General features: G+C 39.3%; 1 protein-coding gene across 1 annotated transcript in view; it reads right to left on the bottom strand.

Moving 5' to 3' along the window:
- Nucleotides 1-14,841, bottom strand: part of NNT (nicotinamide nucleotide transhydrogenase) — a 47,161-nt gene extending 32,320 nt beyond the window's left edge. The window contains exons 1-8 of the mRNA XM_074166788.1: nt 14,772-14,841; nt 13,594-13,791; nt 6,678-6,907; nt 5,352-5,569; nt 3,917-4,004; nt 3,122-3,210; nt 1,313-1,500; nt 414-547 (exon numbers count right to left, since the gene is read on the bottom strand). Of these exons, the coding sequence (XP_074022889.1) occupies nt 414-547; nt 1,313-1,500; nt 3,122-3,210; nt 3,917-4,004; nt 5,352-5,569; nt 6,678-6,907; nt 13,594-13,744 (1,098 nt within the window). The 5' untranslated portion in view covers nt 13,745-13,791; nt 14,772-14,841. The remainder of the gene's footprint in view (nt 1-413; nt 548-1,312; nt 1,501-3,121; nt 3,211-3,916; nt 4,005-5,351; nt 5,570-6,677; nt 6,908-13,593; nt 13,792-14,771) is intronic.
- Nucleotides 14,842-14,898: the final 57 nt, after the last annotated feature.

The following is a 14,898-nucleotide window of genomic DNA, read 5'->3' as shown; positions in this document are numbered from 1 at the left end:
TGAACATTGACATAGTCTGACCCTGTTTAGCTTACCTGTGACAGGGACTGTTAACCTCCAGCTGCGGAGGTGGTGAGCAACTCAAAGAAGTTACTGCTACTGCTGTCTCTTGAGGTAGACCAAGAAATAGACATCAAAACACACTCTCAACTCAGCAGAGACAAATCACTGGACTTGGAAATCTAAGTCTAACACTTCCATACTTGAGAACCAAACTAACACCATACAAAGGTATTTGTTGCTTTGAAAATCTTCAAGTTGTTATACATAGAGATGGCTAGTGACCAAATACAAACGTAAAGGATTACTTAAGCCCAAAGAGCAAAATCAGCTACTCATTTTCAGCATACAGTTTACAAAACACGATGTAAAATCATGCAAACTGAGAAAGATCTGCAGATTAAAATGCTCACCTTATGAACATACACTTCTCCAGGCTTTGTAGTCTCAATGTTTCCCCCTGCTTCTGCAGCTAAATCCACAACAACTGATCCTTCCTTCATTGATTCAATCATATCTTTCTTAAACAAGATGGGAGCTTTTTTGCCTGACAAGACAAGGCATAGTAAGTTAAACACAATATACAGCTTTTTATCTGCAGAGCTCAAGAGATGAGTTCTCTCTTCTTCTCTCTCGCTCTCAAGCTTATCTTTTAGGTAAAATTTTCAAGCAATTGGTAGCTAGCATGAAATGTCACAGAAGATTGTTCATACAGACAGAGAAAAGAGATGGTACAACATTTTGCTCCCAAGCCTATAAAAAAGGTATGCATGGGCAGTCTACCAAGCACACTGGAAAATCCAATTTTGTCCTCAGTAAACAGCCCACATCCAATCTTACAATTCAAGTCACAACCGAAAAAAAAAAGCCGAAAAACATCACATCGTAAGTTCTTAAAGGACAATATTGTGCAATACAGAGCACTAAAACCTAAGCTGTACCTTACAGTGTTTCAATTACAAAATACAGTACTGTTTCCACTGGACTTGTTTTAGTGCACAAGCTGGAGAGCAGAAGTAGCAGTGATGCAATAAATATGCAAGAACATTATATATTCTTACTTTATTACTCTCTACTCCTTGTTTAAGAAGAACACATACTGATATTCAGTCAAAGACTGCTAGTTTGAGAAAATAAAAATTGTAAAAGACGGCATACACTTTAAAACTAGGCATTTATCAGAAAAAGGAAAAGTCACATGCTCACACAGACATAACTGATTAACACCTCTGTTTTCACTGCAGGCACAGCTCTAAAACATGCCAACTTCTACAAGATAAATAAAAATTAGCATCTTGCACATAAAATATACCTGGAATAAGCGCTGTAGTGATGATAATATCAACATCTTGGCACTGTTTGGCAAAGAGTTTCATTTCAGCCTCAATAAATTCTTTGGACATTTCTTTAGCATAACCACCTTGTCCCTCTCCGGATTCCTTTACATCTACTTCCAAAGGCTCAGCACCAAGAGACTTGAACTGTTCCAGGGCTGCAGCTCTAGGAAAAGAAAATTGGGGGGAGGGAACAGCCACCACTTTAAAAACCCATCATGATTTTTCTGGTCTTTGTAGTAGCAATACTCTTCAGACAAGAGATCCAAAACTTATTCTAGGATTAAGGAGACCATAACTAAAGTCCTCAACTTTATTTACCGAAAAATGCAATTGCATCACTAATTTTACGTCCCTAATGAAGATACTTGGATAAGGAACGAAGACAGTCTACTGTTTCCTGAATAGTCAGCAGACTTGCTCTAACAAAAGTCTCCAAGCTGGGAGCTTAACTGTTGACTAACCCTACTCACCCATTTCTCTTGTCATGACTAGGTCAATTTACAGTCCAAACTTAGATGCCTAAAATAGGTGATAAATACCCAAGTCATGGCCCTGTCTTTAGTCTGTGAAATGGAAAATACCAGTAAGTCTTATTTTCACAGGGAAAATTTTGGGGCGGGGGATGAGGGGGTGAGGGCGTGAGGAGAACGAGTGAGGAACTAGAGGTGATGGCTGTTTGCGTTTGGTTTTTTACAGTTATCCTGTAAATCTATGGTTTATTTTGCATCATATGATATCACAGTAAATAATGAGACTAAATTTCAGTGTTACGTAAACATTCACAACATGGAGAGGATTTAACACAAACATTCTTGTGTACCGAAAGTATATAGGATGCTGAAAGAAGGGAATTAAATCTGAAAAGTTTTAGACAGATTTTGATCGTGTTATTTTAAAAAAATAAACACTTTCCAGTTTTTTTTAAGGCATATGCAGATTTTCTAACAAACCAGAGCAAAGTTTTTTTCGTATTGCACATATAAATCTGTAGATATATTTGTTTTTATTCTTTCATATTACATATAGCTAAGTAGCGCTAGATGCCACCTCTGCATTCAACCAAACATGTATAAGTAATTTTAATGCAAATACAGTATTAAGCTCATATAAATTCAATATAAGGCCATTTAACAGAAAAAAAAAATTAATCTAGTTTGCAGTCACTGTACATATAAGAAGACAGATGTGCTCTGTAATTTTCCCAGTCTATTGGTCTAAAAAAATGGCTATGGCACAAAATAATCCTTTGAAACATGAGGAAGAAACCCATGGAAAGCAGAATTTAAAGCAGCTTCAGCTGCAGTTTCTGTTCTTTCATCTTGCGTTTCATAAATAGAATAACTTGATCTCTTTCTCTCCTTCAGCAGATTGAAAGAAGCGTCTCTCTGGGATGCTGGCCTCTCTGGGGTCCAGAAAGTAGAGGTGAATGAGAGCATGCAGCTACGAACCCTCACCAAAGCAAGTTATAAATGAGGGCATTAAGATTATTTTCCATGTCCCCAGAAAGAACAGGGACATGAAACTCTGGATAAAAGCCCTACCTTTCTCATTTTATAAAACAATGAGGTTTTTACTCATATAGTTCTGAAGGATAAAATGAGAAGGACTCTGGATGGTTTGGTTGTTCTGAGGTATAAAAAAAATGGGAGGAATAATGATGGAAGAAAAATGGTAGGAAAGGAATTGTGATTCAGTGCAGTACAAGTACTTTCACAGTAATACAGCCACAAGGTACTTAATCTTAAAATAATTTCAGATTGCTACTATCATCTTCACACACCTACCTAGTATCAAATCCACGAACGACTGCACCCATTGACTTAGCTGCTCCTGCAGAAGCCAGGCCAGCAACTCCTCCTCCAATGATCAAGATCTAGAATAACAACATCATCAATGCTTGGAGCATAAACTAACACTAAAGATGCTTAGAAAAGCAGCAGCATTGTACTGCTTTCACAACTGCAGATATATCTCATTAACCAGTCATTTAAACAAGTTATCTTAGGATACAGAACCCAAGGTGACTTCAGTAAAGCTGCCCCATAAATCTAATAGTTTAAAAGCTGTAACTCCTAACTTTACGTATCAGAGAGCCAACTCATCTGTAGCTAACAGTTTATGTAAGTACAGGTTTTCTTCTTAATTTATCTTCTTTTTTTTTTTCCTTCCCTAATTCTAGTTTATTTTTCTTCAACCCAATTCACCTGCAATCCAAATCAAGCAATCCTTTCCATCACAGCCTTCAATGCACCACATATCCCATAATCTCTGACTTTTCTTAACTGCTTCCTTGCCTTTCCCCATTTGAAAAAAAAAAATAATAAATCATCCATGTATAGATAGTCTGATGTTTAAAACTAAGCAAACTTAAAAAAAACTCAAATTATTCCATTACTTGCAAAAAATGGCATACAGGTAGCGAATAAAAATTGGTAGGGGAGTAACTACAGGGGTTTCTAAAGTCTCTAGAATTAGCCCCAAGGCAGGAAAAAAGCCTTTTAACACAGTTTCAGCCATGGTCAGCTGTAACCAGGAACTCACATATTCTTCTGCCACAATATCCGTTTAACTGCACATACCTTTGCTGGAGGAACTTTACCAGCAGCTGTGATCTGACCCGTGAAAAATCGACCGAAGTGATTTGCTGCAAGTACCACAGCCTTGTAACTGTCAGTTGAAGATGAACATATATCAGCATTTTCCCAGGCTCAATACAATTCCATTCATAACAGAAATCAAAAGGATGAACATTTGACCATAGCAAGTTTAATGTTTTACTACTGAACACATATCTCTTTGTTCATTTATTGCCTTTTTTTTAAATCAAGGAATGTGTTTTCAGACAGGATTTTTGGACTGAGTGTTCACGACTATTCACTCTCAAATAAAATTTTACCTAGACAATAAATGCATAGCTTGCCAAAAGTAGTCTTTGAAGCTACCTTCAAAGGCTGTAATCTGAGACTCATTAGGAAAGGAAACATGAACAAGCAATTGCAAAACCCAGACTAATTTTGCAGTAGGCTCATTTAGACAAGCAAGCACACATTCAAAAAAGATACTCTGATCCCAACTCTGCAGAGCTGTAGGGTTTACAGCACATAGCTTAACCTTGCTACCTCTTTTGCCCCATTTGCTTTGTAGCCATGCAAGAATGGGTGGCTGGACACCAAGTTAACATCAGTAGAGCTACCTGAAAATGCAGATTAATGTGTAATTATGCCTTTTCTTAACAACGGTGCACATTTTCTTGCATTTTTACTAACAGCACTGTAGTTCAACTGTCCCATTCCACTCTCTTTCCTAGTTCTAGCAGGGACCCATGGAGGTCTGTATGCTGTAAAATTAGTTCTAATTTGGAATACAGCTTGTAAATTTGAATGCATTATACATGTCTATATTTTAGTAAAATCACAGAGAATGAAAACACAGAGAAGTAGCCAAACATGTACACTGTTAGTGTCTAAGACAAAAAAAAATTTAAAAGCGATGAAGAATCTAATAACAGAAGTCAGCTTGATGACTACAGCAACATTTTAATTCCCTACAATACCTACAGTAACAGTCACAAAGCATGAAGATGGCTGAGAGTATTTGGTCTTATGTTTATATCTGCCAGCGCAATTACATTCAACTGAGCGCTGCCTGGGTTCGCTCCCAACAACATCAGACCCCAATTAGAGACAATCTGTGTTCAAGATGTCCTAAGGATATCTTTGAACCTGCTGTGATCTAGTTCATCAAAAAGGCACTGGACAAAGTCATCCAGGAATTAGAAAAACTGACTTCAATTTTATTTTTTTAAAAGCCTTGCTCTGATCTGCTGCAATGCTGACCATAAGAAACTTAAGTTGTTTGGCACCTCCAACAGTGACATCCTGCTGGAAAAAGCTGTATGAAAACAGAGATGCAGAATTGGTTTAGATATACCTAATATCAAAGCACATAGCTATACTTAACTCAAGCTGGGGGGGAGGGGGGGAGAGAAAAAAAAAAAAGCAGTAAGATTCATACCCAGCAATGTTGGCCATGGAGCTAAGTGCATCATATCCCTGAGCAATGGTGACCCGTGGAACCTGATCCATTGCCAAGACAGTAGTGTTTTTTTCTGCAAGTTTTTTCAGGAGGTCTGGATTTTGTGCTGGGTAGATAAAACTAATCAGGGTAGCCGCCGTCTTAAAAAGATCTGCCTCATGTACACCTAGAGCTGAGTTATATATAGGAGCCCTCACCTGAAGGAAAAGAGAATTTTCCAAATTAATCAGAGGAAATAAATCAGAACACACTGAACTGCCTTTCTCCCAGCTTGCAGTCTGTCCATTCCCACCCACAAAGTATACAAGGAAGTATATCAAAGGCTGTTTACACAACTGAACTGAGTAACTGCACTTCTTAACTGAGGTCCACATATTAGAATTAGCTATAGGCGGATTGGTGACAGGGCAGTAATAGTCAGCACACACCTTCAGGAATATCCCATGGCTTCTAACCAGCAGTTACTGGCTTTTATGATAGACAGCTGCCCCAAAACCCGCCATTTTAAGCAAAATTATTACTGAACAGGTCTGCCAATTCAGCTCTACAGGGTAAGAATCACGGATTGCAATGCACCATTACATAAAGGGAATTTTAAGCATGAAGTCCAGCAGATACTCATCTTGATCTGTATTCACTTCTTTTGAGTTTCTCACTTTTCTTTGAAAAGAAATCTACTTATACGGGTTGTTCACAAATTAGCTCACAGAAATTCTACGTTCAATCCTGACAGACTAACTTCAAATAGAGCAGTTAAAGGAAGCCTTAAAATCAAGTTTAAGGTCTTTTTCCTTTAGGACTCTGCACAACCTAATACCTCTCAAGCAACTTCACTTTTAGCAGTCTTCCCAGATCAGCTACAACTCATTTAGTTACAAATACTTTTGAAACAAACTGTTGCTGTGGAATTGTTGGATGTCTGGTTGAGAAAAGTTAGAAACTTGCATCTTCAAAATTCTAAACTCTCTCTAAGGAGTAACTTGAGTTGTATGTTTCTAGTTTTGGAGAGAAAGTTGAATTAGAGCAGGGATCTCATCTGATTAGAGTCCAGAACTAGTCTACTTCATTCTAGAAAAGACAACTCATCCGAGGCAGTTAAAAACTTTTTTCAATGCTGCTAGTTTATTACTGTAGGTGCACACCTAACTATAAAAAAAAAAAAAACCAGACTAAAATTGAATAAGAACTGAAAGGAAAATATTAAAGTAGCTTACTTACTGAACTTTCAGCAGACTGTTAGAAAAAATTGACCTATATGTTTCTCCAAAAATAATATAATAAGACATATATTAATAAAGCAATTACTTTGACAATCAAATCAGAAGCCAGGACTTCTTTGGTCCCCTGGATCTTTGCTCCAGCTTCTCTGTAATGGTCATCAGAAAATTTGGAAGCTTCTCCAGCACCAGATTCCACCACAACATTGAAGCCTTGTTTAACCAAGGCTTGAACTCCAGCCGGTGATAGAGCCACTCTCTTCTCATTCTCAAATATCTCCTTGGGGACACCTACAGTCAGCTGTTTATAAGGAATTCCTGTAAGAGCAGCAGATAAGACAGCATTAGTTGCACTAAAAGTTAATGAATTGATATTAATGGCACTCTTCAGTGTTGTACAGACACATGCAGACATGTCACACTCAGCAATTCTCCCTCCTAAAGGAAGAGAAAGCAGAATAATATTTTGTAGCAGTGCAGTTTACATTTCCTTAAATCACACCACCTTGCTAGAGATCCCTGTTCTTTCAGGAATCAGCAGGTCAGCACAATCAGCCACACAAGCAGTAACAAGTGTTTGGTGCAGTTCATACCCATCCCAATTTATACAATTCTGATTGTGTAATTGGCATTCTGATTTATACAATACACAGTGTTCTGTCTATAACAAATTCTAGCTGGGGTAAGAAGAATTGAAATTCGTCTCTAGTCACTTCAACCTTACTGTGAAGAAAAAAACAAATTATCTTGAACAGCTGAACTGCATTTTAACTGAACATGGTTTTAATGTCTATCAAACTGTATTTGTCTCATATTACAATTAATGAATGTAATTTACATACCACAAAGTACACTGAAAGGCACAACTACATCAATAAGGTACTCTAAAAGTTGCTACAGAACTGAAAAATTGAATTCAGGAGTAGCTGAAGAGTAACGAAGAATCTGTCTACTAGTTTGTTCAATTATACTTCTCTTCAATGCTATCTCCTTGTCTAAACTTGTTCAAAGCCTTACTAAATAACACCAGGAAACTGCTGAAGCTGCAATTTATCAGTTTTAGCTTAAGGTTTCATACTACAAGCATCTAACTTTGTTCACGTACAATTTGTGAGCTTCCTGTCTAATATCTGAGCGTTAAGCTTCTCTGATGCAATCAAGTGTTTAAATACATTATTTATAAATACACAGACTCAAGCAGAATAATCATGTATCAAACAACAACATTGCTTCAATTACAGTAGACAGCATGCAGTCCAGCACGCAGGCCCGGTTCTGTGCTGGCTTTCACTGATGTCTATCCAGAAATCAAGCCTGGATTGTGACATTTGTACATAAGACACTTACACCACATATATATTAATGAAATATAATTTGAGCAGCCTAAGCAGTCACTCATATTACAAGCATCAAAACCAAAACCCAAACCAACTCCCCTGCCCACCAAAAAAACCCACCCCAAACAAAAAAACCCCACAAAAACACCAAACCAAAAAAACCCAAACACACACAAAAGGGGAGGAGGGGGGTGAAAGGCTTCTTTTAAATTACAGATTTGCGTGTATTTTAGCCACCAATACTATGTACTGTGCTACAAAAATTGTACTACTAGTGATGTGTTGCACATTTAGGAAGGCCTCCTTTTCACTTTTTTTCCCGTTTGTTTTTTAAGACAGAAAGAAGCAAAACAAAGCCAAAACCACACCACACTGTAGTTGAGGAACTGAATCTAAAACTATCTATGAAATAAAACTGGGACTATAAGGTGCTTAAAGTCGAACATCTGAAGATGTTTTACATTAACAACTTTCAAGATAATATCAACTTATAATGTTGCTAACATAGTTGCTAAGGTCTGGTACTTAAATATCTACCTGTACTTGCCAGTTTTCTAATCCATTTAAAAAAAAAAAAATCAAACACATCCAACAAGAAAATAGAATGAAAGATCACCAGACAAAGAAGTATATTACTTCTAATTATTTTTTCTTTACTTTTACCCTTCTCTTTGAAATCAAATTATTTGTTACCATTTTGTTAGTTTAAAGACACAAGTGTCTTGATGTTTTGTATGTTGGAAAACATAAAAAAATTCTTTAGATTACAGTACAAAAATTAAAATTCAGGAAAATATGCTTTAAAGGAACATAAAGTTACAATAGGAGTGAGAATGCACATCAAAAACAACAAATCCACAAAGGTAACAATGCTTTGCAAAGATTTGCTTCATCAGCATACATCACATCTAAACATTACTGTGCAACTCAGGGCATCCCTATCACAGCAGCACTAACCACTTGAAAGCTGTTGCTGTCACTCATACAAATTACCCTTGTCATTTGGAGAGCATCTTCTCCCCTCTCTTCTAATTACTACACTAATAAAGTCCTGCTTCTGATTTTCACTAAATCAACTCAGTGGAAATGAGCTTTCTTCTCTTTAAGAAGCAGAAACGAAACCTAGGAGATTGAAATTTCCTAAAACAACAGAGACCAATCATAACTTCAGAAAGGAAGTAGCTGTAGGATATAAGGCAAAAAGCTTTTCAAGAAGCACTGAGAAAGTAAGAATGAGAGTGCTACCTTCCCTTTCTCCTTTTTGAAGTTTTTGCAGCACACAAGTGCAGAGGAAGGAGGGAATAAATTACAGCACACAGGGAATAGAAGGATGACTGCAAAATTAAAGGCACACGAACACTTAATTAAAGCTTATATATTATATAATTCTCAAGAAAAAAAATCACTTGTTTTTTTTTAGATACTAAGGCTCAAATAACAATTGATGCTTCTGATTTCTTTTTGTTCACTTGCTTTTGTGTGGGGTACCAGAGTAGAAAAGCAAATGGCTAGGAAGGATGGGACAGGAATATGCACTAGCTACATGCCAAAAGTATCTCCTTATTTCTTTCTTCCACATTGTTACATCTTGCATGCAATACAAAAACAGGTAAAACTTTTTCAGATAGAAGTATTTGCACCTTATTTGGTAAGCAGAATAATCAGAGACCAATACTGAGGATTGTGCCCTCCTCCAATGCTTGGGGAGATCAAATCCAAGATAACTTTCAACAAGTCTCATTTGCTTCTCACCTTCTTTTCTCCTTTGTCCCACTACCAAATTTCTAGCAACCAGTGAATACAGAAACAAATGAAGACAGAAGCAAACAGATGTCAGTTTGCCAGCCTTTAGCTAGAGCAGGTACAGGACATTTTTCAAGCAGACTACCCTGCTGTGAGCTATCACATTGTTCAGCACCAAAACAGAGCAGATGACTGCAACTGCAAAGCAAAGATCTATGTTAAAACTTCAGGACAGGGTATCATAAATACTGTGTTTGAAGGAAGCTATACTATGAACATGGATTTGGTTTGTTAACTCAGCAATTTCATCAAGTTACTGGTTTTGAAAGGTTGAAAGCTAGAATTATAGACTTAGGATCTTGACATAGGCTGTATTTTGAGAAAGCACATCTGCTATCCTTCCCAAGGATTTAAAACTGCGTGACAGTGTGAAGCTTCGAAGTTGCCCTTCTAAGCCTCCACATCAATTAATCTCCTTAAGAACTGCCCTGAGTATGTTTTAGTAACTAACTTACAGCTTTATGACATCAAGACCATTTTCCAAAAACAGACTGATAAACACATACCTTGAGTCACCTTTTTTGAGTCACATGGAGATGTTCAGTGTATTGCTCATTGAGTAGGAGATACATAGTACTTCTTTTGATACAAAAAATCAACACCAAAAGGATTCTGCCACTATCAAAAGTAGAATCATTAAATTTCACAGACCTTGGAATCTTACTATGGAATGTATATAAATGAGAATTTAGAAAAAACTTAGTAAGAAGCCACTCTTTCTCATCCCCTTAACAATCTCAACTGTGTAATGAGGACATATTCAAAGCAGTCTGAAACTTTAAATAAACAAAGTCTCCACGCTTCAGAAATCAAACTGTTAAATATAACTACAAAAGTGATTTTCTCAATTTAACTTCCATCTACAAACTGAGTGTTTAAAGAAGACCCTGAATTAAAACTACCAAGAAAACTCAGAACATTATATGCAGAGAAATAGAGAAAAATACAGGTTTTTATCTCCTTAACTTGATTTCAGGAAGTAGTCTGTAGCAAAACAGTATCAACAAATATTAGAGACTGACTTAGAGGAAAGAGAAAGGAGAAGTTTTAACTATATGCCACATGTTCTGGGATGGAAAAACAGGTTACGTAACCTGCCTAACTTCTAAGTTACTCTAATATCAGCTTTAAACAAACCATCTCACCTGTTCTGAAGATGAGGACATATTCCGAAGAACAGCAATATGATGTTGGCAAAAAGAAAAGACAAAAAAAAAAAAAAAAGAATGGTACAGAAGATTAAACAAACACCTGATCCTTCTTCTTACACAAGCAAGGAGACACAAAAAACCCAAGGAAATTAAGCGAGAACATCTATGGTTTATAAATAACTTACAGCTTATCTAGAGAATTAACTGACAATAAACTGTTATGGATTTTAAAGTTTTGCAAGATTTAGAAAACAGACAGGATATCTTAAGAATGAAGCATCAAAATAAAAAGGACATTAAAAATCCCAAGATAGAGAGGGGTAAAAGTCAGAGCTGTAGGACAAACCCATCTGGAAGTGCATTGGAAACCTCAGTCAGCCACTCCATAAGCACCTTTCCCGGGGCTTGGGAAAGTTTTGCATCTGTTTTTGAAGCAACTGGTGCTACTGACCATCTAAGATAGGTTACAGGAATACTTGTTTACTCCTGTTTGAAAATTCCTGTGTTTCTAAGAAACAAAGAAAATAGCAGCAAAACAAATAGCAATAAGAGAAGTAGCAATCCTCCAAGTTTACTTTTCAACTGACCATCTTTTCAATCCTCAAGCAGCTGTTATTCTTGTACATAACATAACCTGGACTAAATTAAAGCTAATCAGAGAGAACAGAAGTAATAACTACAGGCTTAAGAACTACTGTGACTTTTCTGGAAACTTACTTAGTATTACAGTGATTTTACCAAGTGTAACTATAATCAAAGAGAATTTCTAAAAGTAAGAATAAAATGTAGTTATTTTATATGCTGCTAAAATTTCAATTCAAGAGCACTTTAAAAATGTACCAGGCAACAGTACTGCTACTAATTTGTCATTCAAAGGCTGTTTTATCCTTGATTTGTCCTCTGCTGAATGACAAATCTCATGTTACCAAAATGAACTATAAGGACAGCTTAATTATCAACCAAAAGACTTACCAGACTTGTAATTCTGCGCATTAAATAACTGCATTGCATGAATGCTACTCGCCCTTAAATAGAAGCTTCCACATGACAGATCTGAAGGGACAGCACTGAATGTTTGAACCCATGACACTAATCAGAATTCTCTGTCCTTTCAGAAAAAATTCCGAAAAGTGATTCATAAAAACAAGAAATTGCACACACACACAAACAGATGAGCATACTTATTTCAGTAAAACTGAACAGATCTTTCAGTTTCATGATCAAATTTGTGGTCAAAGTCAAATAAAAAGATTGACTCCAAACTCAAACAACAAGAAGGGCACTTACCTGGGACATTTGAGAAAGAACTTTGAACCTGGTTTCCTACACCCCAGGTTAACACTCCCAACCAAGGGACAATTTGCCATACCAAGACAGACAGATGTCCCTTTCATTCAAGTACTTAATATGGAAAAAAAAAAAATAAATAAAAAATTGGAGCACCACAATTCATAAAATGGCAAAACTATTACCTGACCAGTTCTGATAGACCTTAGATCCCAGGGCTGTCAGTCAGAACAAAGAAATTCAGGTTTCACCATGCAACTGTGGTAAAAAGCCATGCAGTACAGATTATCAGGAGCCCTCAGAGTAAAGAAACTTTTCCTTCACATTTCTTCAGAAGCTCCAAAACATCGGATCACCAATTTGAAAGGACCCTGAAGTGCTCCAGCCACTGTTAGTATTGCCAGAAATTCCACCCAACAAACGCTTCTTGCAGTTATACAGTCTAATCTTGTGTCCTGTGTTTTCACAACCAGACACTTCTGTTCACAAACACCACTAATTTTCTAATACTCTAAAATATCTAATCCAGTTACCTACTGTGCATGGTGGGAAGAACAGAACATGACATGTACAATCAGTCTAACTCTCCACATTAACCTGCCGCAGACTGAGAAGACCCTAGATCTGCACTGAAGCACGGTCTCCAAATTCCTTCAGGGAGACATGACCCATTGCAGGATAATGGACAAAAATATCATTAAGACAGTTTTACGTATGCTCCAGTCTTCTAGTTGAGCTGTCAGGCTATGCACGAGATAGAAGAGAGCAAAAAATGTCAGTTCTGATTTTCATACACCAGTCTCACATCTTAAACAAGAACCAAGGATGCCCCCATCCCATCCTTGTTTTTTTTCTGAAAATACCTGAACCTGTCCATTACCAGCACTAAAATTTAAGTAGTGCAAATATGCCAACAAACCCTATACATGAAGATGCAGATCAAAAGTTCCTCAAGGTCGTACAACACAAAAGTTTCCTAAACAAAGTTAAGAGATTTTTAAGATGGATAATTACATCGATATATAGCCATGCTTGCGGATGCTGTCATTGTGGGGGCTGTATTCTCCCCTGCCTGCACACAAAGAGTTGCAATACCGAAACTCATGGGGAACGCAGACATTTAACTATGAAAAGCTTTTGTTTAAATGCTTCCTATAAGCAAGGTGTCAGCAAGAGCTCTGATCCTCTACCCATAAAAACTATTTGGATCCAAAGTAATCATAATAAACACAAACATCTTCTACATAAGGCCTTAAAAACCAGTATGAAATTGTACTGCACCTGACTGAAGTATGCTGATGACATGATTTAAGAGTCTTCTTTTGATTTTAAGTCATTTCTGTACGAATGCATATGCAAAAGAAAAACGCAAGCTATCTTCACATTTTAAAATAACTGATTATTTACAATAGTTTCATGAGTTTACCTGGCTTTGGAGCTGCCTGAGAGTTGAGCATCTGGTGGGTTCTAAACATTCGCAAACATGGCATCTTTGCAGAATGTACCTTAGGTGGTAACACACTGCCAAAAACAGGAGATGAGCACCCACTAACAGCAATACGCAGAAGGCTCGCCATTTTCCCCAGACCTCACTGCAGACTCCTTGCCACGTATGGAATCCCTGCTGCACATGTAAAAACAACGGAAGAAGTATTAATGACACTAGACAAAAGGTATGTAAACTCAGCAGCTTAAGTCTGGTCGACTGCCAGAAGCCATGAAATGACCATTTCTATCCACCTTTTCCTCCTAGCTAGAAAAGAAAATCAACTTTTTTTTCAAGCTGAGTGTGACAGCTATCAAACTGAAGCGACAAGTCTCACATTACAAGTTGACCTAGAGATCGTACTTCTGTGACTCAAGGCCATCTTCTCTTTACGCCGTGGCTCTAAACAAGCAACTCCGACACGTGAAAACCTGCCCCCCGAGGAACCAGGCAAGCAATTCAAACCCCAGCCTCAGCTCCCACGGGAGTTACCCCGAGTGGGACGGCGGCTCAGGGGCGCTCGGAGCAGGACCACTGGGGACTTGGCAGGGGAGAGGGGCCGCCCTGGCTGGCAGGTGGCCGCCGGCGGAGGTAAAGGCTCTTGGCCTGAAATCCCGCCAGGCACTAACGCGCCGTCCCCTCCCCTTCCCTCCCCTCCCCTCCCGACTCGTCCCGTCGCCGTTCACAGCGGCCCATCGCTCCCCGCCGGCCCGGCCCACACGGCAGCGGTCCCGCTTCGCTCCTGCCGCTATTTATAGCCCGCGGCCACTGACTGACCTTGGGCGGGCGGCTCGCCCTCCACCGGCCCAGGCCCCGCCGCCCCCCACCGCCACAACCGCCGGCGGCCATGGCACCCGCCCAGGGACGGGTGGGGGAGGCCCGCATCCGCCACCTCCCCGCCGGGGATCCCCTTCCCGCGCCACCCGCCTTCTCCGCACGTCCTTCCTCCCGCCCACCCGCCCTTCCCGCCGCTCCCGGCCTCTGCGAGAGCGGGACACCGCACCCTTCTCCTCAGCAACGGCCGCCCCCCGGACGCCCCGGGAGAAAGCAGAGGGGCCGTTGCCCCTCGCCCCCCTCGTCCCACCCCGGCCCAACACACCCCGAATCCCCGCACCCACCAGCCGTGCCGCCGGCGCCGGCCCCGCCGCGGCACTGACCGACCTTGGGGGGAGGCGGCGCTGCAGCCCCGGGGAGGGGAGGGGCGGAGGAGGCGGAGCGGCCGGGGCGGTGCCGGAGGCGGTAGGG

The sequence above is a fragment of the Numenius arquata genome, chromosome Z, assembly GCF_964106895.1.
Source record: "Numenius arquata chromosome Z, bNumArq3.hap1.1, whole genome shotgun sequence".
Lineage (NCBI taxonomy): Eukaryota > Metazoa > Chordata > Aves > Charadriiformes > Scolopacidae > Numenius > Numenius arquata.
This window is presented reverse-complemented; position numbering and strand designations above follow the sequence as displayed.